The 23,126-nt window shown below is 37.7% G+C and overlaps 1 protein-coding gene across 18 annotated transcripts in view; it reads right to left on the reverse strand.

Annotated features, from left to right (window-relative positions):
* The window catches only part of RP1 (RP1 axonemal microtubule associated), a 449,795-nt gene that overhangs the window by 18,327 nt on the left and 408,342 nt on the right, over positions 1-23,126 (reverse strand). For all 18 annotated transcript variants that reach the window (XM_070481272.1, XM_070481271.1, XM_070481268.1 and 15 more), the window contains 2 exons: positions 14,756-14,975; positions 2,776-2,930 (listed from right to left, as the gene is read on the reverse strand). In XM_070481272.1, coding sequence (XP_070337373.1) covers positions 2,776-2,930; positions 14,756-14,975 — 375 coding nt within the window. The remainder of the gene's footprint in view (positions 1-2,775; positions 2,931-14,755; positions 14,976-23,126) is intronic.

The raw sequence follows: 23,126 nt of genomic DNA on the forward strand, positions 1-23,126 counted from the left end.
CCCTTTATGAAATTTATCCATGTTGCTTTGTTTAACAGAATTTTGTTCACTTTCATTACTGAATATTATTCCATATTATTCATCCGTTCTTCTACTTATGAAAAAAAATTATTTCTGGGTTTGGGGTATTACAAATAATGCTGCTCAGAACATTCTTATACATGTCTTTTTATGTAATTTATGTACATTTCTGTTGGTGAAATGATGGTTTATAGAGTGTTAGTAAATAGTCTCAATTTCCCAAAATGCTTATACCAATGTGCACTCTGGATGCTTAGCGTATGAGAGGTCAATGAGCTCCACAGGCTGATCAATACTTGGTATTGTTATTCTTTTAAAGTTTAACTCATTTGATTGTGCACAGTGACATTTCATTATGGTTTTCATTGTATTTTCCTGATTATCAATAAAGTTGAGTACTTTTTTCATGTTTATTGGCAATTTGGATATCCTCTTTTAGAAAGTACATATTCAAATATGCTCACGATTTAAATTGGGTTATCTGTCTTTTTCTTGTTGACTTATGGACGTTCTGTATACAGTTTGGAAACAAGTCCTTTGCTAGTATATATTTTACAATATCTTCTCCCATTTTCCGATTTGCATTTTTACTCTCTTAATGGTGTCTTGAGGAACAGAAGTCTTTAATATTAAAATAGTATAATTTATCTTTTTTCTTTATGCTTAATACTTTCTATGTTTTGTCTTTAAAATATTAGTCTATATGTGTATTCCTATGTTTATAACAGCATTATTCACAATAGCCAAAAGATGGAAGCAACCAATGGATGAATGGATAAACAAATGTGATATATATACACATGAAACATTATTCAGCCTTAAAAATAGGGAAATTCTGTATGCTACAACACAAATGAAACTTCGAGACATTGTGCTAAGTAAAATAAGCCAATCACAAAAAGACAAATACTATATGATTCCACTTAGATGAGGTACCTAAGGGAGTTAAATTCATGAGACAGAAAGTAGAATGGTGGTTGCCAGAGGCTGAGGTGGAGGAAAAGAGAGAGGAGAATGGGAGTTATTGTTTAATGAGTACAGAGTTTCAGTTCGGCAAGATGAAAAGAGTTCGGGAGATGGATGGTGGTGATGGTTGTACAACAATGTGAATGTACTCAATGCTAATGAATTAATGAATCGTACATGTAAAAATGGTTAAGATGGTGAATTTCAGGTCATGTTGATGACAATTAAAATTGTTTTTAAATTTTAGGCTACTTTCAAGGTCATGAAGATTTTCTGTTATGTTATCTTCTAGGTATTTTATTCTTTTACCTTTCACATTTAGACCTAAATTTGCATGGAATTGATTTTTGGGTTTAGTGTAAAATAGGACTTATGATTTCTTATTTTCTATAGTGATATCCAATTTATTCTCAGAATTTATTAAAAAGACTCTCCTTTCCCTGATGCTGCACATCAGAATATGTGGCTCTTTATCTGGCTTTACTATGTTTCTTTGCTGTATTTGTCTTGCCTTGTACCAATTAATGCTGTCTTAATTACCTTGACTTCACAATAAATCTCGCTAACTGGTAGTATAAACCCTCCAACTTGTTTTTCTCAAGATTAATAATTTTCAAGATTATTTTGGGTGTATTTGACTCTGCATTTCTACATACATTTTAGAATTAGATTGCCAATTTCCATAAAAAAATGTTTATGGGATTTTGATTGGTATTGCATTGAAACTGCAGATCAATGAGGAAAGAAGTGAGAATTTTATAATACTCTGTCTTCCAATCCAGGAACATAGTATATCTCTATTAATTTATGTCTTTTTAAATTTTTCCAGTAATATTTTGTAATTTTCCATGTAGAGGTCTTGCTTTGGCTACCATGGTGCCTGTTGTGGAATGGGCCCATGGATGGAATAAGCATGATGGCAGGGATGGTGACTCTGCACATGGCCCTAGAACATGTGGTCCCTCCCCCTAGGCAGCCTCAGCAGCTTCTGCTTTTGGTGCCCAGTCTGTCAGCTGAGGTCCTGGAGGGGTCCAGTCCCTGCTGCCAACAGCAATGACCTCTAGAATACACACTTATATTGGCCTTTCTTCTTTCCTTCTGTCCTTCTCTACATTCCTTCACTGTGCTTCCTGGGATCATCATTAACCACTTGCAGGACAGCCACAGCTTCTGCCTTGGGAGAACTCACAGGAAGGTCATACTTTCTGAGTGGGAGGCCTGTCTTTACTGCTGGGCCCAGATTGAACCCAGTCCCATGAGACCTCCTAAATCTCTGCACAGCGTCTTAGGCTCTCCACTGCCACTTCTGGCTCCTTGCTTCCAAGCTTCCACTTACAAAGGGCAGAAAGCTATACTGAACATCAGGTTCTCTTCTGCACTTCCTTGCTCTCCAGGATCTTGGGATTCTCCAACTCCACCTGCCTTAGCAGCTCTCCAATGCTTTTAAAACCAATTTTAAAAGATATTTATCAAACGTTTCTGGTTGTCTTCAAGATGGTCATTTCGTTACAGGCTAGACTGCCCTAATTGGAAGCAGAATCTTTGTTGTTTTGTTTCTGTTTCTGTTTTTAATAGAAGAAGAAACTGGGAGTTACTCATGGCTGCATTGTTCCTGGTTAAGTCCCACCTCGATTCAACTCCAGAATAATGAGATGCACACCAAGAAGCGACCATACCTCCCTGTACTTCCTAACTGGTATCAAATGAGGATTTTCTGTTGGTGTCTTTTTAGCTAAAGAAATTAGAGGAAACATGGTACGTAAGAATTGATAAGGATTTTTCTATTACCTGTCCACGCTGGAACTTGACTTTGTTATTTTTGGATTGATGAAGTCTTCGATTCCCCGAATCTCCTCTGGTGCCAATGAGGTTGATAAATACGTTAGATTCTGTCTCTGCACCAGGCTTCCTGCCAGTGTATACGTAGATCTCATAAGCCACCACTGAAATGTCAGAAATCTGATATTATCTTTCTCATTTTTACTTTCTCTTTAAAAGTATTAGATACCCTGGAAGGAAATCAGAATATTCTTCAATCTAGTTGACATGAGTATCTCTATGTTACTTGGCCTCAGCTCTTTTTCTTATCTGACCCCTACTCAGACATTCTCTGAGTTCTTTCATGTTTACCTCATACATACAGACTCTCGGCTATTCCCAGAACTCCTGTCTCAAAATAATTATTGTTAACAAGTATGCACTTTCATTAACCACTACACTTTCACAGTTATTATGAGAAGTATTAAAAAAAAAAAAACTTTCCTCTCTCTTAATTAGATGAAAGTGGTAATTTTTCCCCCTGAAGTTTGGCTGTTCTAATCACAACTGGTCACTCATGCTGCTACTTCATGGAGATTACTATTCCAATAATGGAGATTTTTAATAGCCCTTTTGAGAGAGAAAAAATACAAAGATCCTAGAAAGATGAAAATTTAAATATAATTTTTAAAAAAGAGCCCAGTGAGATACCAGCAAATGATAATCCACTATATTTGACCTTAGAATTAAGGCAATTTCTGAGACATTGGTAGAAGCCACTAATTAGAAAAGAGATTACTCTTGCTGATACTACTAATATGAATAATATCTTGGATACAAGGAGTACCTTTTATTTCCAGTCCTAGAACTCTTTACAAATCATACTCTGTGCAATTGAATGGTGTATTTATAGAAATTCACATTAACATTTTCCAAAGAACTCAGACATGAAAATCCAACAAGTAAGAAAACAAGGTAAGTGAGAAACATTGCCTGTTTCCATCATGCCTGACCTTTAAAAAGACAAATGTGGTATACTGGGAAATGGTGTAAGCAGAAAAGATAAATCAGTTTCTTCGTACAGTCTTACATATTCCAAAATACTCTAGAATGAGACCCAGCTGAACTTAAGCAGAAAATTAGAGGACTTCTCATGTATTTAGGACAACCAAAGAGATCTTTCAAACTACCTATAAAGAAGATTTGGCTAACCTTTACAACCTGCGTAACTGTCTAAATGGATTAAGCCAAAACTTATGCTAGAATTCTTCATGAAAATAAGTATGTGGACAAGCATGATTGGAAGTCTGTATAGGGAAATCATGCTTCTGTTTACTGAAAATATTTTCTTAATTTCAGATGGAGTAAACTTGTGTACAAGTTTTTTTTAAAAAAATTAGGACATTTAAAGTATTAAAACACATATAAAGTAAAAAAAAGATTGTTAAAAATTTTAAGAAGTACATATCAAAAATTATTTAGAACAGAGACTATATATTTATAGCACAAAGAACAGCATTCAGGGATCCCCCAATCACTGTACACGCCCTATGATCAAGGCATGCACCCTGCCTGCCACCTGCACTCACTTCAAATGCTTCTCAACATTGTGTTTCCAGAAGCTGCTATAAATTAAGTTTTATACACACACGCCAAAAACCAAAAAAAAAAAACTTACTTCTCACCTAAAATTCAAAGAAAGAGAAGTGAATATACCAGAAATTTAGAACAAATGGTTATCATAGTTGAGCACTAAATTTTATTCTCAAACCACATCAAAAAGTCACATAATTTAAATTGGAAGTTGAAAGAAAACATATCCTTCCAGAAGAAACAGCCATTTTGCTGAGATCTGTGACACTGACTCCACTTTAATAGTGTGAGATCACACAATTCACTAAGCATTTGCTGTAGCTCTGCAACAAAAGCACGCAGATTCTTTTTTAAAATGCTAAAGTCATAACAATAGATTCTAACTCCAGAATTTTTCATAATCCCCAAGGCAATATAAATTTTTTCCTTCTCTAGCAACACAAAGGGAGAATTGAAAGAATACTTAGTTAACTTGTTGCTTAGACGCATCCTAAAATACCACGTGTTTTAAAGGCGACTTAGGAGGCCAAGGTCTCAGCGAATCCTTTGCTCAGTCTTCTCAGGCAGGAAAGTCAGGGCTCAGCGCTGTTGTGATTTAAAGGCAGGGCCACATGTTCTAGCTAACAGACATGCATTCTGTTGTAAAAATGTAGAAGGCTAACAAATTATCTTTACTACAAGAAAGGGACCCCCACACACACAAGGAGGTGAACTCCTGAGGGAATCCAATAGTAAATTTAAAAGTGAGTTAGAAAACAGCTTACAACTAGCTCGAATACTTGAAAAATACAGGGCTAGGTTTCTAGATATTGATGTTGTACAGAATAGAAGAGATCATTTTATTTGAACGTATCAAAGACAAGTATAACTAATCAATCATTCTGACTACAAATATCCACTCTACAGCACCAGATTTTAAGTAGTTATTAATATATTTATCATGTGATTTAGCTAAAAGTATCTGAAAGAGTTAACTTGGTTTAGATTATCCATATATGTTGGACTTTTTTGCCAACATTTTTAAAATGTTTTCCTTACCATAGGTGATGCTAAATTTTTCTTTCTGAGAATTAGTCAGTAGCCTCAGCTGCTTATGAAAGCCTTATTCACTCTGACAAAGTCGGCCACAAGCACAGAATAAAATGTTTGTCTTCCTATTTGCCACAATTGTCATCCAATTCATTTGATAGCTAAACTATATATTTTCATCATTTGGGGGGCATTTTTTTTCTCTTCTGTTCTCAATGTCATCATCTTAAACACTCTCATCCTTATATTTACCTATATTTATTGTCATTTCAACAATTTCCCAGTCTCTCAAAGAATGCATAACACATGCATCATTGTCAAGGCTCAGCATTCTTTGGGCTTATAAACTTGTGACCTTCGTAAGGTTTAACATCATCTTATTAGTGACACAAAAATCTTTCAAATTTTCACCTGCAGGGTTTTTTTTTCAAACATCATTTTAGGCCAGAGACTGTGCCAAGAGTTTCTTAATGATGATTTATCAACATCAACTCCAAGCATTAACATCTCCATAAACAGTAGCCTTAAGATTTCCTTTCAAGAAATCATGGATTCTTCAGCCTCTGCTTACTGCAGCAAGCATAGAGTTAAAATACACATATTTGTTCTTTGTGTGGACATATATAATCCCTCAGTCACAAGGATATATTAAAAATGTCACATGGCTGGGGAGGGGGCCTAAATAAATTCCTCAAATATGCTTTTTCTCTGGAAATTTAGGAGAAGGAAACCAAAGCCATGGTAGGATGTGTGTTTCCTTCAGCAGAAGTTAAGGAGGAAGCGATACCTAGAGACGAAGTAGAATGAGCCACCTCAGAATGGCCAAACAGAGCAGATGGTGGCCCTCGCACCGGGCATCCTCTCCACGTATGAGGGTGACATCCAGGAACTAAGGTATCCATGTGGAATAGGAAAAGGAGCAGAATAAGAATAATTCTGAATTGACCAGTTTTTGACCAAAAGAAACTGTCTTATATTGGAAGTGACTGAGCTTATTTTGAGTTAAAATGATTAAGATTTCTATCATCAGTGGAAATAGGGGCTTGGATTATTTATTTATTATTTTTTAAGGTTTTATTTTTCCCTTTTCTCCCCAAAGCCCCCCGGTACATAGTTGTATATTTTAGTTGTGGGTCCTTCTAGTTGTGGCATGTGGGACACTGCCTCAGTGTGGCCTGATGGGCGGTGCCATGTCTGCGCCCAGGAATCGACCCGGTGAAACCCTGGGCCACCGCAGCAGAGTGCGCGAACCAAACCAGTCGGCCACAGGGCCGGCCTGGAGCTTGGATTATTTTTAAGTCAAGTTTGTCGAAACATGATTTACATGTAGCAAAATTCACTCATTTAAGTTATAAGGTTTTGATGAGTTTTGACAAGTGTTTACACGTCCTATAATTACCACTACAATCAAGATAGAGAATAATTCCATCACCCCAAAAAGTTTCCTCTTGAGGGCTGTGATTTTAATCACTTATAGAGAATTTTTAAAAAGTTATATTTCTGCACCCCTCAAAGTTACGATTGTGAAGATTCAAATCCATCACATAATGATAAAATCAATGCAAATGTAGTAATAACCTCAATGACATCTAGAAAGATTGTCTCATACATATTACCTGCCTGATTTTTGAATGAACATATAAAGGAAGTGAATTCAATTAACTGTTTATAAAATATATCAAATTTAGTACAGTTCTGTGATTTTCATCTGAATTCCCTTTGAAGGATTGCCTCCAAATATCTTCTTGTGCCGAGAAGTTTCTCCTTCCTTTGGTGGCCCATTTCTTGATTTCCCAAAGTATCAGATATGTGATGATGAGGGCCTTTTCACAAAGCTGGCTGGAATAGAGTGTTTTAAATATTTAGCCATCAGAAGTTTATTTGCAGAACTGAATTGAGTCCTTCACCATCAGACTTATACGTGTTTCTATACATTCAAATGAGGAAGGGCAAGTGTACATTTCAGGAGGAAAGGACCACCACTAACTGAGTCTAAGAAGTGAAGATTGAACTTAAGAAGTACCAATGGCCAAATAAAGTCAGCCCAAGAAGTAGATATGGAAAGGAGCAGGCTGCTGCCTTATCCCACAGTCTGCCATTCGTCAGTATTAGAACGTTATAATAAATTAGCAACCAGAAAATGTTCCTCCTACTTTTAGGAAGCTATTGCCAGAGAAACACCCTAAAGGGAAGCAATCTTCTCAATTTAGGATAATTTTGAAGAAATCATGAAAAATTATTTCATAATTCTTTTATTCAATTCACCGGAAACTATCTATGATACATGAAGCAATGGCTGTGTTTGCAGGATTGTCTGTAGTCCAAGCCATCGTTCACCCTCAATCTGAGCATACTCCTGCAGGAGTGCACTTATCTTTGTTGGGGACATCTTGGTCCCCCTCTCCTAAACCTCACGTGTTATGAGTGTCTGGCTCATGTCTTTCAGTTTCCAACCCCTAGCTCTTGGCACATGCGAATGTTTACTGAACAATACTGAATAAATGAATGATTATCAAGCCACCTATCAATCAAAAAGTGTTGTGTACTGCTCTCTGCTGGTCGCCCAAAGAATTGCTGACGTGTGAATCATATAAAACATGCTGTGGCTGCTCTTCACCCAGAACTGTGCCTGAAACCAAGACTATGTTCCCAGGTTCTTCCTGTTCCCAACTTTGCTCTTATGCTTCAGTTTATTTCAGGGTCCACCTGACTTCTGGCCCTATTGGCTTTGTCTCCTAATCTTAGATCTATATATGCCAGAAGGAGTCGACAATAGAATCTGGCTTCCCAGACTTTGCGCTCTCTATGGAGCACCATTCACCAGTCTTGAGGAGTGACTAAAGAAAGGAAGAGGTCAAGGGAGCTAGCATTGTTAAGCCTTTCATGCCAGATGTGCTAGGAGCTCCTCCAAAGTGAGCTTATTTTAAATGCCTCCTCATCTTCTTTACGCAGTATGGTCAGTGGTATTGTTCTCCTTTGGTCCAATGCATCCAAGAATTCTCAATCTGCTGCAAAAAAATTCTCCACTTACCAAATAAATAGAGTCACATAAAAATATCATTCTTCCAGCTGTATCTCTAATGTTGCGGACCTCCATTCTCTTCCCAGGGTACATTGTTCAAATTGTCATTGGGAAATGGCCTATGAGACTTACCCTACAGAGATGTGCCCCCTGCAAATGTGTTTAAGTGGACACACACATGTACACATACACACAACTCCATGCCCCTAGTTGGGGGCAAACACATTAATACTCCAGTGAGACTCATGCAACCTTAAATTATGCATAGTGGATGGATTCTCCATCCAGCCCTTCCAAATATTTGGCTCTCTAATATAGACATGGTGGTACCAAAGGGTCTCTGGGCCAGCCAGTCTCCAAACTCTCTCCAGCTGGAAAACGACCCTGGCACCATGATCTCTCAGTTCCCTTTCCTCCATCCTGGGAGACAAACTCTCAAAACATCTCAGGTCCTACCAACCTTGGGTGGCATAAACAAATAATCAGAAAGTCTAAGGAAAAGGCTAGAAGGCCATGAAATTTGCATTTGTGCCCCCAACCCTGTCAAAGTACACACAACATTTTTAGCAAATGTAAGTTTTTTGTTTTTATTTTGTTTTTTCCTGAATACTTGCCCAATAGAAAAAAGAAATGTAATTGCTTATGTTTGGGGGACTTCCCTAACGCCATGTTTTCAGTCCTGATGCTCAAATGTTCCTGGGTAATATGGGAAGACTCTTCCCTGCCAAGGCCTTATGCAGCCAGCCGCAGGTAAGCCAGCTCCTCCCCACACACGGTGCCTGAGACGCTGGCAAGCACTGAGGGCTGCCCTACCTCGTCAGGAGTGCAAGTATTGGTGCCAGAACCTGGGGAGCTCGACGGGCAGCACAACTGAACTTCCCCGAGACAAACCCCTCAGTTGAATCTTTAATTTGACTTAACTAATGGACTGTTTTAGTGCTTTCTCTCAGGTCACCAAGAATTAAGCTTCCTCAGCACTCATTGTGGTGTGATTATGTTGATATAAACTGCCTCAAGAAATCAGATCTCAGAAACAGATGGTAAATGAGATTCAGCATTAAACATGTGCAGACACTTCAGTCTGCACTGAAGGTTTGTGATCCAAGACCATATATGTTGGTGGTTTGAGGTGGAATCTTCATACGTCCCTTAGTTGAAAATGTTTACCTTATTGCTGAAAAAGAAGTACCTTTGAGCTACAAAAGGAAGTGCCTGGTAGGGAAGGAAGTGGAATTTCTTGGTATTTTGTAGAAGGTCATGAGGAAGGCCTCACTGAGAAGGTCCCTTGGACCAGAGTCCCGACCAAAGGTGAAGGAGCTGGCCACGCAGAGGCCTAGGGGAGGCATCGGACAGCAGAGAGGACAGAGGGCAGCGGCCTGAGGGCTGAGGGGAAAGCTCACTGGGTGTCATCATGGAGCACTGAGGCTGGAGCTGAGGGAGAGTGAGCAGCCTTGTAGGAGGTTGTGATGAATTTTACTTTTAGTAAGGTGGGAGAACTCTGAAGGCTTGTAAGCAAAGGAGTGACATAATCTGATTAGAGAGGGTCATTCAGGCTGTGCGGTTGAGAATAGCCTGTCCTAGCCTGAGGTTTGTGTTTGCCCTTCCATCATAACACCAGCTAAATGCTATAAAGGAAGCAGGAGGGAAAGGCAAATTGAAGGGAGAGGACAAAGGAATTAATTTAGTGCATGCTGAGTGCCTTCAATGTGACATATACTGTATTCCACACCTTCTCATGATCTCCTGACACCCCATGGGGTGATCTATTTCTGGTTTTCCTGGCATCGTCCTGATTGACATCTGTTGTTCTTGTGTCTGTATTAACAGAGTTTTCTCCTCTCTCAAAAATGTCCCGGTTCAGATGGTGAATTATATGGTGATCACTCGAGAAACAGGTATTAAATGCCCCATTTCACAGACAAACTAACTGAGACTGAGAAAACCTATGCCACTTGCCCCAATTCACAAAGCTGGTGCCTGAGACCAGGATTTGAAGCCAGACTCTGCTTCTCTGAGTTTCAGTTGTCTCATCAAAGACCACATTTTCCCATCAAACATGGGTATTATGATAAAGGATAAAGCATTAAAGAAAGTTTGCTTGTTCTTTTTAAACTTATCTTAGCCCAGCTATTATCTAAAACTTGCTGTAGGTTGTCAATAAGTGTTTAGAAAGACACTTTTGTGGCTAAAGTCTGATAAATACAAATACTTTGAAGCAGAAACATTTTTAATATGATGGTACTGGCTTCCATTCTCATATAGTTATTTCTTAATTTGAAGGAAACCACTCAGCACACCTCCCGTGTGCTTGCCAAAACCTAGCATCATACATTTCTTCAGCCACAGATGTAGCCCCAAACCTCACCTCCTGTTATCATTCATCTCTCCTGAAGAAAGCCTGGAGCCAGAAGTTGTGAGCCACTGTGAGCTGAGTCAGCATTCTTATCAGCTCTGGGCATCCCTGCCAGACCATTAACTAAAGCTTCCTAAGGACAACCAACCAAGGGCAATCAGCAGCTCCTGGTGCCTCTCCCCACGAACATGGCAGACAGTGAACAAATAGGAGGAGGTGTGGAGGTTGTGTGTGTGAGCAAGCTTGACTTGTCAGTGCTAGTCTCTGGAGGAGATTGCTCTGATCCCACCAGAAATCTAGCTCAGCCCCCAAAGAGTAATGATTTATAGACTAATAGTCTTAAAAATCCTTTTCTTTTTAAACCTTTCCAGTAATCTTTTGAAAAGAAGAGGCAAAGTCACAAAATTAATTGGCTCAGAGTGTAAGTGCCAACTGCAAGGAAATGCATTCTTTTTGTGCTACTAAATTAAAAAAATATATTACTCTCCAGTGTGTCTCTAGGTCTCTGTCCAGCGGGGCAACACTAAGCATTAATTGCTCCATTTAAAAAAATTCCTTCACATCATTCTCTGTGTTCTTTCCTGGGTTGGCTTTAGAGTGTTTTGACAGATGGACAGACAATCCCAAAATATTGAAGATCAACTCTTCCTTACTTCTCCTCTCAAACTCAAACCGGAGAAGCAATAATTCAGTGGTGTGCATCTGCTATGGCTTCCCTTGATGTCACAGGAATAGTAAATGAACCTCTTGGTGGCACCAAGAATGACTTTCAGAGTCATACGCATCAGATCCAAACTGCTCACCAGTAAGTTTTGATCCCTAGTTAATGCTTAAACATTGAGATATCATTATTTTTTCATTTTCTTATTTTAATGATTTTCTCCTAAATGAGCAAGTATCCAATCTGGGAAAGGGGCAGCTGGATTGATTTTCATCCAGCTGAGAAAAATGAGAAGACTGGATCAGATTAGCTCTAGATATCATGTGTCACATTATATTGTTTTGTAGGAGAAAAATGCCTTAAGAAATGGTTGGTGTGCTTCAGCTAAGAAATTAGCACTTTAAATAAGAAATGCTAATGGATAGAATTTGATGAGCTAGTTTGGGAAAATGATGAACAGAGAAATGCAAAGGAGACACGCTAAGCCTTTACTGCTCCTCAAGTTAAGTGAACTCAGAATCAATAGTTCATTTAAAGTACAATGGAGTTTCTTTTGTATCTTGGATTTTTTAAAAACCCACACAACTACCTTCCACATTTTTTTTTTGCATGTAACAAATTGTTCATATGTCAAGTAGGAGGCAATTGGAAGAAACACAAAATAGTTGTCGAACAGAGTTTAAATAAAGTTCATTTTAAAATAATGCAGCCTTCTGAAATACTACAAGTTGAGAAATAACTAATACAGCAGGTGAATAAGATTTCTTCTGTTTGTTATTGGTACCATGGATTTCAAAACTCTTTTATATATCATTTTTAAAGAGAAGAATGGATTCTGCACAGATGTTGGCAACTGGGTGAATAACACAGATAGGTCCCAGGACATGCAGGGTACAAACCAAGCTTCTAAATTTCTTAGGACTCTTCTGTCTTTTCCACTTCAAAGTCTTCTGGACATCTGTGGACACTATTGCTACCCTCACATGACTGTAGGACTACTAAAATTCTTAGGATCTGGAATTTTATGTATTTAATGAGATTTTATCTAATAAATTTCTTTTGCAAACTATAGAAATACATACAAATATAAAGAATTAGTATTATAAAATATTTCTTCATTCATTAAGCTGGTCTTATCCTAAGTCTTTCTCGCCACATCTGAATTAATCAACAAATATTTCTGTGGCACACAGCCCATGTGTTCTGTGCCATGTGTCATTCTAACAGGAATTGAGAATATATAAAATGGAGCCCCTGCCGAGAGATTAGGCTAATCAATACTAAGTCATTGTAGAAAGACTAGACTCTCCATGGATGTTTAAAGGAAACGGGCTGAAGTGGAGGGGCAGGGATGATGACTTCAATTTGGGATGTGGTGGGTTCAAAGCATCAGAGCATCAAAGAGCTGTGGAGCGAAGCCTTCGAAAAGAGCTTGAAGAGAACTGAAGAGAGGGCAGAAAGAGGGGAGTCCTGACATTGGAGATAACTGAAGCTGTGCAAACTGAACAACTGCTGGAGAACAGGAGCCCTGTCTGAATCTCCTTTATTTCTTCTGGTGTTGCTTACTCCTGGACACCGTAGGCACCAAATACCTATTTGTAGATATGTGTTTATCCTTATTTAAGTGGAATGGTTGAATGAATAGACCAATGACTGGATATTAAAGACGACAAGGTGGTGAATCATCTAATGGAATACTGTGGCTCTAGGCAAGAAAGAGGACAGGGCTGAAGATGAAGAAGTGCTCCTCCTCTGTGTAGAGTTAACAATAGAAGTTACGGAGGAGTACAGAAGAGCAGGGAAGGGTCAAGCATTTATACCCTCATGCTCAAGGGAAGAGGACCACATGGAGCCAGTGATAGAGATACAAAAAGTGGAGGAAACAGTGAAGAACTAGGTTGGTATCATGTGCTGAGGCCAGGGTTGGGGAAATATTTAATAAAATTGTTTGGGATAGCCTGCACTTATTGCATGATTACTATGTGCCAGGAACAAAGTACTGTGAGTACATTATCCTAAAGACAAAGTGCATTATCTCATGTTCTCAAAACAATCTTATGACATTGGCACTATTTTTATCCCCATTTTGTAGATGAGGCAATGTTGGTTAAGGGAGGCTACATAGCTTGCCGTGGGGGACACCAGCTAAACACATCACCAAGCCAAGACTAACCCAGTGTGTCTGGCTCTAGAAATCTTTGCCTTTTCAAATGAGGGATCAGCAGTGCCAGTCACAGTAGGGAGAGCTAGGACACTGAGACCACACACACACACACACACACACACACACTCAGTTATTTAATTTGGAAGAAAGAGGCCACTGGTATTCATTGAGAGAGATCATTTTCACTACAGTGATGGAGGCAAAAACAAGGTGGTTATCAGAGATACAGGAAATGGATGGAGAGGAAATTAAGGCAACATGTAAGTTCAATTTTCAGCAAAAATCAAAACCAAAAACTTAAGGGGATTTAGGTGCACCTAAGTTCCTGATTGCTGATATTTGTTAACACAGTAGAGCCAAGAAGAAAGTCACATTTAAATGGCTAGCAAAAAGGTTTACAGAAAGATGAATCGACACATACATACATCTCTGTATATAATTTTCACCTTTTTTTTTTTACGATTGGCACCTGGGCTAACAACTGTTGCCAATCTTCCTTTTTTTTTTTAAGGATTGGCACCTGGGCTAACAACTGTTGCCAACCTTTTTTTTTTTTTTTTCCTGCTTTATCTCCCCAACCGCCCCCGTACACAGTTGTATGTCTTAGTTGCAGGTCCTTCTAGTTGCGGGATGTGGGACGCCGCCTCAACGTGGCCTGACGAGCAGTGCCATGTCCACGCCCAGGATCCGAACCCTGGGCCGCCGCAGTGGAGCGTGCGAACTTAACCACTCAGCCACGGAGTCGGCCCCTAATTTTCACTTTTGAACAGCTATACAAGTGTTAGTCCTAAAGCCTGATATGCTAAATCAGGAGTAAGCAAACCACGGCTGTGAGTCAAATCTGCCAGCACCTGTTTTTGTACAGTCCAGGAGCTGAGAATGCATTTTACTTTTAACAGTTAAAAAAATCCAAAAGCAGAATATTGTCTCTTGACAGATGAAATTCCAGTTTCACTGTCCACAAATAAAGTTTTACTGAGACACAAACATGCCATAGATTGTACATTGTCCATAGTAGCTTTCTCACGACGCTGGCAAAGTTGAGCAGTTTCAAGAGACTTTATGGGCCACAAGCATAAGATATTTGGTGTGTGGTCCTTTACAGACAAAGGTTGCTGACCTCTATTCTAAATCATCTCAATTATTTTTATTTTTAATACACATCACAAAGGAAATGCAATTATGTACCTGGCAAAGGTGCTTTATTAGTTCTCACGACAGGCATTTCTTTCCATGTATCTCCACCATTTTCATTCTCAGCTATCCAGGAATCAACAGTTAGACAAAACAGCTCACGTGTGGCTATATTTTCAAGTCTAATTTCTTCCAGATACCACCTGGGATCCTTTCCTCTGTTGTCATGTCCAATACGTATTTTATAGATTTCACCAATATCTTTAAGATTAATCTGCAACACAAAGGAAAAGGGGAAATAAAACTTTCCACATCTCTGATTTGATTTTTCAAATTGCAAATTCATATTCAATTTTGAACTCAGTATCTACTTCCCCCTACATACTCCTTACTAATTTCCCTCAGAATTAGTCATCTGTAACACCATGAAATGCTGTTACATATGATGAAGCACAAATCCATTGACCATGGACAAACCAACATATTAAATCCAGCTAGTCTTCACTATATCTTTTTTCAGCAACTCACTTTCATTACCTTGCAAAATAAATGCTGTATTGTAATTGTTGATATACACTATTTATTTGGTGGTTAGACCTGAAGAAGACAATCAAATTCTCTAGTGTCTATAATAGATTGGATTTTCCCATTAAAGTGGGATCCTGAGGAAAAGAAGCCATATACACTTCTGGATTTAAACTAGGGCTAACCAGATAGCCCTGAAACAGAGTGACTTTGTATTAAAAAACTGAGTTTGCAACAGTGTTTAATGTGATTAACAAGTAATTCTGCCTTATACCCCTTTGCAACTCACCAAACACCTAGTTACCTGGCATGCTAAATGTTATAAAGTATCATTCACTATTCAGAATAAGTTATATTTTTCTCTTGAAAATTCCTACAGGGGTCATATAAAAAAATTTATCAATTATATGCTACATTATTTTTCTATTGCTGCCATAATAAATTATCACAAACTTAAGACCTTAAAACAAACCCCATTTATTGCCTCCCAATTCTGTCAATCAGAAATCTGGCCACTGCAAGGCTCAACTGGGTCCTCTGCTCCTGGCCTCACAAGCTGAACGCAAAGTATGGGCTGGGCCAAGCTCTCCTCTGGAGGCCCTGAGGAGAATTCTGCTTCCACATTCATTCAGGCTGTCGGCAGAATACAGTTCCTTGTGGTTGTAGAACTGAGGCCCCTGTTTCCTTGACATGTGGCCCCTTCATCTCCAAGTCAAAAACTGTACGTGGATCACTTCTCATGCTTGGAATCTCTGGCTTTCTCTCTGCTACCAGGAGGAGAAAGATGTTTGCCTTTTTTAGAGGCTCATACAATTTAGATCAGGCCCACCTGGATAAATCAGGCTAATCTCCTTATTTTAAGGTACTTAAATTACATAGTATGTGATAATAGAATTAGAAACAATTTTATGTGCCTTCTTGTATTTTGTTTCTCTTGCCCCAGCTCCTCTTTGCCCTTTGGTATTACCATGAACATTCACATCACCAAAGAAAGTTAGTTCTTTAGTTTATGCAGATCTGCCACTTTTTCTACTAAAATATTTTTATTGATAATATAATTTTGGGTTGCTCTATTGGTGATAATTGTTCTGAATAATTTGGTCAGGGTGCATACAGACAGAATTCAACAGAGTTGAGGTAAATAGTTGGGCCCCTCCTGTTATTTCTAGAACAAAGTGGTTATAAAAATACTACTATGTAGAGAATCTTAATATTGGTGTTTAGTCCAGATGAGTGGCCTCCTACAATCCTCCCCATAGTTGCAGAGAGTGGGACACATGATAGGAAACAGCAACCACACTCCAACACACACCCTGAGGCAAAACTGTGTGGTGGCTAAAACCCCAGGTTTTGAAATCAGATCTGGGTTTGAAAGTTCCTCTGCCCTTGCTGGTTGTATAAACTGCAGGAAGTTTCTCCACTCCTCTAAGCTTCAGGGTCTCCATCTGAGCACTGTCACAGTACCAATATCATAAAGTACCATAGCACTCAATAAGCATTAGCAGGTATTGTTATAGCAATCAAAATTGCGTGCTAATTAGAAAATGCCTAAATCTATGTAACTTAAAGATAAGATTAATCTAAAGACAGGGTCCAACACTCACAGAAGGAAATTAAAACTAGTATTTGGCCATAGTAAGTGAAGTTGAAATTGATAAACCCCATGTCTAATCCTGCTCGTAAAAATAGATATTTATTAACAATGACTAAATGGTGCCATGGCACAGAAACTAAATGGTTACTCATACCATGTGCACGTGGGTTAGCCAATTAAAATCAGAGCTAAAATGATTGTACCATAGCCTGGCTGGTGCTATAAATTGCTCCCAAATTACTTCTAACATGTTAGCCAAATTGATTTCTAAATGTTAGTTCTGATTTAATATAGGCAACCTGGGTCACCTCAGCTTCAGTCAAATGAAAATGCAATATGCCAAGAAATTATTCTTGCACATAATTTTTTTTTAGTTTTCTGCATTCAACTTCCTACATTTGAAAATACAAGAAAAACCCAGAGATTCCACAATGTAGGATGGCTTTTCATTATACAGATGGACCACATCATGGCTCAGTTTTTCTCCAGAAAGAGAATTATGCTTAAAGTAGTATACAGTCTCAAATTAAAAATAAAATTGTTTTCAATTTGAGGACCAAAGGATTGAGAGATATAAGGTCAGAAAGAGAAAGGCAGAAAAAATGTGGAAATAGAGTCTATTCCCACTGCTCTAATGTCATATACTGAAAATTGTAATAATATCAGTAAGCTCCCACTACATACCCAGAACATGAAGATTAGAAAGAAGTGTTGCCTGAGAATGTCTGATTTATGTACTTGAAATTATTGAATACTTGAAAAAAGAGGTAAGTTTACACTGAATTTAAGGAAGGAAATAAAGCACTTTGTATATACCCATTTTTGGATAATTCTGCTCGCTGTATATACTACTCCAGGAACATTTTAAATGTGTACTAAGCAAATTAAACCAAGTGAACTTTTAACAAGTTCTTATTACATACAAACACTGCTCTAAGCAACAGACAAACATGAAAAAAGCAGCTCTCACAATCCATATGTGAGGACAGAGATGCGAAACAGTAATCCAATACATTCCAAGTGAGAAACAAGCGGAGCAAAGTACAACAAAAGTATGGGGCGATGATGCAGTGTAAGCAGGGCAGGTGGTCAGGGACCTGGACTTTGAGGAAGAAGCAGCATGTCCAGAAGGAGAGGAGAAGACAGGAAATGGCATGAGCAAAACCGAGAAGAATGAAAGTGCTTCCTAAGTCTGAGTTGATTGTTCCTGAAATTTTAAAATTCTAAAATTTTTTCCACTTGAACAGAATCTAGTATACTTTCAGGTATAATAAGTACTTAACAAATGTACATGCTGCTGCCAGGAAATGAACCTGGAGCAGGTGTTGTTGCAACTACCTGGGGGTGGCAGTGTCTTCTCTGAAAACTCCAGTTTCCTCATTTGCAAAGTGGGGTATTAAGAATCACTTTGCTGGGAGGTTGTGAGGATAAGTGACACATTAATTAGCAAAAAAAAAAGGGGCAAATAAACACATAATAGGTCCTCAGTAAATAGTGGTGATATTATTATTATTATTATTACTATTATTATTATTATTACTAAAGGGGGATCAGAATGAAGTAGGTGATGAATATGGTGGGGAGAAGGAAACTAAAGAACATTTACTTGAATTCTACAGGCACTTTTGTTTTCAATGGCTTTGACTCTCCAGCACTGAACTGGATGTTCAGATGGGAGGAGAAGATAAGTCAAGGGAGACGAGTTCTCGCCATCCATCCATATCCTCACTACCCAGCAGCATCACCAGGGGCTCCAAAGAGAAATGTGTCTCCAATGTGGAATTCCTGATGATGGGGTAGCCCAACTGGATCAGAGTACAGTTCTGGGAAGCAGGGCATGAGAGGAAAAACACAAGGCTTATCATATGAAAACCAGGCTGGAAGCTGGGTCCTCTCACTTCATTTCATGTTCCTGAGCCTCAAGTTCCTGTTTGTAAAAAGAGAGTTTCGTAAGGACCAAATTAGATAATCTTGTGAAAATACTTTGTAATTTATAGACTTATAGCTCATACAGGTCTCAGGACAGAGAGAAGGGTGGAGAGGTGTGGAGAGGCCTCTAAAGAATAACCAGAAGGATTTGTACTGGTATCTTGTGTTCAGACTACCATGATCCTTTTTTGGAGCTCACTTGATGGAAATGGTTGGGAAAATTAGGTAGTAATTTGAAGCTTACTCAAGAAATAATTTGAGAATTCTTGCAAGAAGGAACATTTTCATTTGTCAACGAAAATGGAAATATTCTTGCAAGAAATAGCAGAAAAGACTCTCAAAGTTGAAAAATGAACTTGAACAAAATACAGTCCCTTTTCAAATTCCACAACAAAATGTATATCCTACATTTTCAAAGATGGAGGCGTTTTTTACACTAAAAGTTGCATAGCATATTAGTTCAGATACAGAACTATGAAGGAATAACTTGCATTTTCAGGGAAAACATGACTAGTGGATCTGTGAATATTCATACAAAAAGTTTATGGGCAAAATATTCCCTGTTCAGGTATCTATCTTCAGATGTAGCTCCTAACCCAGACATTTTTGCATTTGTAACTACTTCCCAGTTGGATTTTTCTAAGCTGGAGACACTAAATCTCCTCATGTAAAACTTCAGTATTTTCTAAAAAATGGCAAATAAGTTATTTTTTAAAACTTTAATTCTATTCTAGAAGCAAATTTCATGTTGTGTAAAGCCTATGTTCTCTAGAATGCTTTCATAGTTTGGAAAAACACATTGTAACACAAATTAGCTTTGTGATCACTGAAATCTCATCTGGGATGTTTAACCTTAACTCAGTATCTCAATTCATACAGGATAGCCCATTTTACATTCATTGCCTTTCAAAAGAATATTATGCTTGAAAGCTTAGGACAGGAACGTGGAAGTATAGACTGGAAACTTGAGTCCTAATATGTTAGAAACATTGAAAACTATTAGGGTAAATTTTTAAGAGGAAATAAGTGACACCACCAAAAAGAAAAAAAAAAGGAAAAACAACCATAAACATAGACAATTTGTTAAATTGTGCAACATAAAAACGAGAATAAGGTGTTTTTCTCCTACATGCATCCTGGGTAAAACTTCTTGATGTTAATCAGCCCAAGTGTACCCTTCAAAGAGAGAAAGCAGGATACTCTTCATAACTTTTCACTGGCTGCCACTGGTGTGCACTTTTCCAGTGGCACTGCCCTCTGGCCTATACCAATAGTATTAGTTCTCTTGAAAGAACTGGAAAAGAAACCTTTCTTAGCTTAATGAGTAAACGATATTTAGATTTTTTTAAAGGGGGAAGCTTATGTCCTAGAATTCAGATTTCCTTCTGAAATGAGACAAGAATCTCTGAATTGAAGAATGTCTTATTCTTTTTAATTTTTATTTTTTGCTGAGGAAGATTTGCCCTGAGCTCACATCTGCTGCCAATCTTCCTCCTTTTGCTTGAGGAAGATTAGCCCTGAGCTAACATCTGTGTCAGTCCTCTTCTATTTTTTTGTATGTGGGACACCTCCACAGCATGGCTGGTGAGTGGAGTAGGTCTGTGGCCAGGATCTGAAACTTTGAACCTGGGCTCCAGAGCAGAGTATGAGGAACTTTAACCACTCAGCCATGGGGCTGGGCCCAAAGAATGCCTTATTTTTTATTCTTAGTGCCAGTCACAAGCTAAGTTCAAAAGCCCTTTTCTCATCAATCTTAAAAGCTTAAAGAACCCAGTAATCTCAGTGTCTACTAGGTTTTCCCCTCATTTAGAATAAGGTGATTTCCCAGCCCCCATCCCTGATCTTAACTTTCACAGTGTGAGTTTCTCACTCACCTGATTGCCCAGAGATTAGATTACCCAGAGATTACCTGTCTCTAAAGATTTGGTAGCTACTAGCTCTAAACTAATTCTGGGTACATTACACCTAAGTCTCACTTTCTTGAGAAAACAGTAAACTTCAGTCTGTGGTCTGTTTAGTTGTTGACTTACTTTACTATCTCCCTCACTGAACTCTTAACTCTTTGAGGACCTGAGCTCTGCCTTCTTTCTGTATCCGTAGTATTTCTACAGCATTTGGCAAGTAATAGATGGATATAAACATTTGTTGAATAAATAATTCAATTGTTGATTTTTTTTCACTTTCATACATTGCCTTCATTCTCTTTCCTTTCTATTAAAATCTCAGTGGATGAAAAATTTGATGATAACTTGCAAAATTATGATGATTTGTTATGACATATTCCTAGTAGGTATCTGAGCCTCAGTAACTACAAAACAGATCTTACTTTGAAATATTTGTTGCTTTAAAAAAAATTCAATAATAATTTGCAATTCAATTAATGCTGTCCAAATGAATGAAAAAATGGCTTTTTACCTTACTATGTCATCTTATTTTTGACAGTAAATGAACTCTGTTTGGAAATAAACTCTGATACCTTTATAAAAGAGTTATATCATTAAGATTAAAGTCAATATCCCATAGTATAGATATTTGACTTATTCCAACATAGAAGAGATATTTTTCTGTATTTTCTCATAAATCTTTATACTTGAACAAACGTAAATAGATTGTGAGCAATTTTGTATTTGGGTTCCAGTTTCATTAATGGCAGCTTATATTGACCTAATTCTCTAGCAATAATAATAATAAACTCTGGATAAAATATAAAGAACTACATGAAGGCACTAGAAAACAATCAAAGAAGGCAGGAAAAGAGGAGATTTGAAATAATGGGGCAAAAAAATCTGCCCTAAAAAATGGGTGAGATCTATATTTGCATGGCTTTTCCCCTGAGGGCATTCCCAAGTCTATATGGCACAAAGAGGACATAACTCAAGCAGAAAGCCACAGTATAACCTGTTGAAGAGTGAGAAGATTGAAATTGGGACTGCCATTGTAGCTGGAAATTAGGAAGAGAAATCCTAGAAAGGAGGAAATAAAAGTAGGTGAGCCCCCAAATCTGCATATAAATGCCAGTCAAATCCTAGACCAACTACTGAGCTATGCATATGTAGTTAAGGCTCCAAGGAGCTGAGAGAGAAAAGAACAGTCAGAAAGTTTAAAGAACAAGCTGGTAATTTCAGCTATTGTTTGCTACAAGTGAGAGACGTTAGAGTTTGAGTCCCACCAAGTTATAAGAGCATGGTAAACATCTGGGGCTTTCCATTTAATCCCTAAAAGTGTCATGTATTAGAAATGAAGACTTTCTCTCTTTACTAAAAAGATTCCCCCAAGGCTAGGATACAACTGGAATACAAATGCCCTAACAAGGTATAAAACCAAACCTCCACAAGTTCCAGGTGATTTAACAAATTTAACAAAACTCAACATTCTTCAGAGGTGTATAACAGGATCCAGAATCTCCAAACTATTGTCTACAAAGTCTAGTATGTAAGAAAAATCACTAGACATATGAAGAAACTGGAAAACGTGAGCCATGGTCAACAGTTAATAAAAATAGCCTCACAAACAACTCAATTGCTGAAATTAGGAAACAGGAACTTTAAAATAGCTATAATGAATATGCCAAAGAATCTACAGGAAAATATGGATATAATGCGTAAAGAGATGCAAGTTTTCAGGAGATACCTGGAAATTATGAAAAGAAATAAATGGAAATTCTAGGTCTAAAAATTACAATAACTGAAATAAAAATTAATTGGATGAGATTAATAACAGATCAGACACAAAAGAACAAAGTATCGGTAAACTTGAAAACAGATTAACAGAAATTATCCACACTGAAATACACAAAGAGAAATGAATAAAAAAGTTGAACAGAGCCTCAGTGACCTGTGAGACACTACACTATCAGGTAAATTAACATATATGTAATTAGAGTCTTAGTAGGAAAGGAGAGAGAGAATGAGGCAGGGAAAATAGTTAAAGAATTATTCATTAAAATGTTTCCAAGTTTGATCAAAAACAGCAACCCATAGATTCAGAAATCATAGTGAATCCCAAGCAGGACATGTGTAAAGAAATCCACACCCAGAAAGATCATAGTCCAACTGATAAAACAGGAAGAAAATTTCTTAAAAGCAGCCAAAGAAAAAAGACACAATGTATATAAGGGAATAAAAATTAAAATAACGGTTAACTTCTCTTTAGAAATAAAACAAACCAGAATACAATGAAATGTCTTTAAAATGCTAAGTGAAATAAAAAACTGTCAACCTAGAATTTTATGTCCATTAAAAAAAAAAAAACCTTCAAAATGAAGGCAAATGAATATATTTCATTCAAACAAAAGCTAAAGAAATTCATAACTAGCCAACTTGTACTACAAGAAATGCAAAGGAAAGCTCTTCAAGCTTAAGAGGAATGATATCATAT

This window comes from Equus asinus, chromosome 12 (assembly GCF_041296235.1).
Source record: "Equus asinus isolate D_3611 breed Donkey chromosome 12, EquAss-T2T_v2, whole genome shotgun sequence".
In the NCBI taxonomy this organism is placed as follows: Eukaryota; Metazoa; Chordata; class Mammalia; order Perissodactyla; family Equidae; genus Equus; species Equus asinus.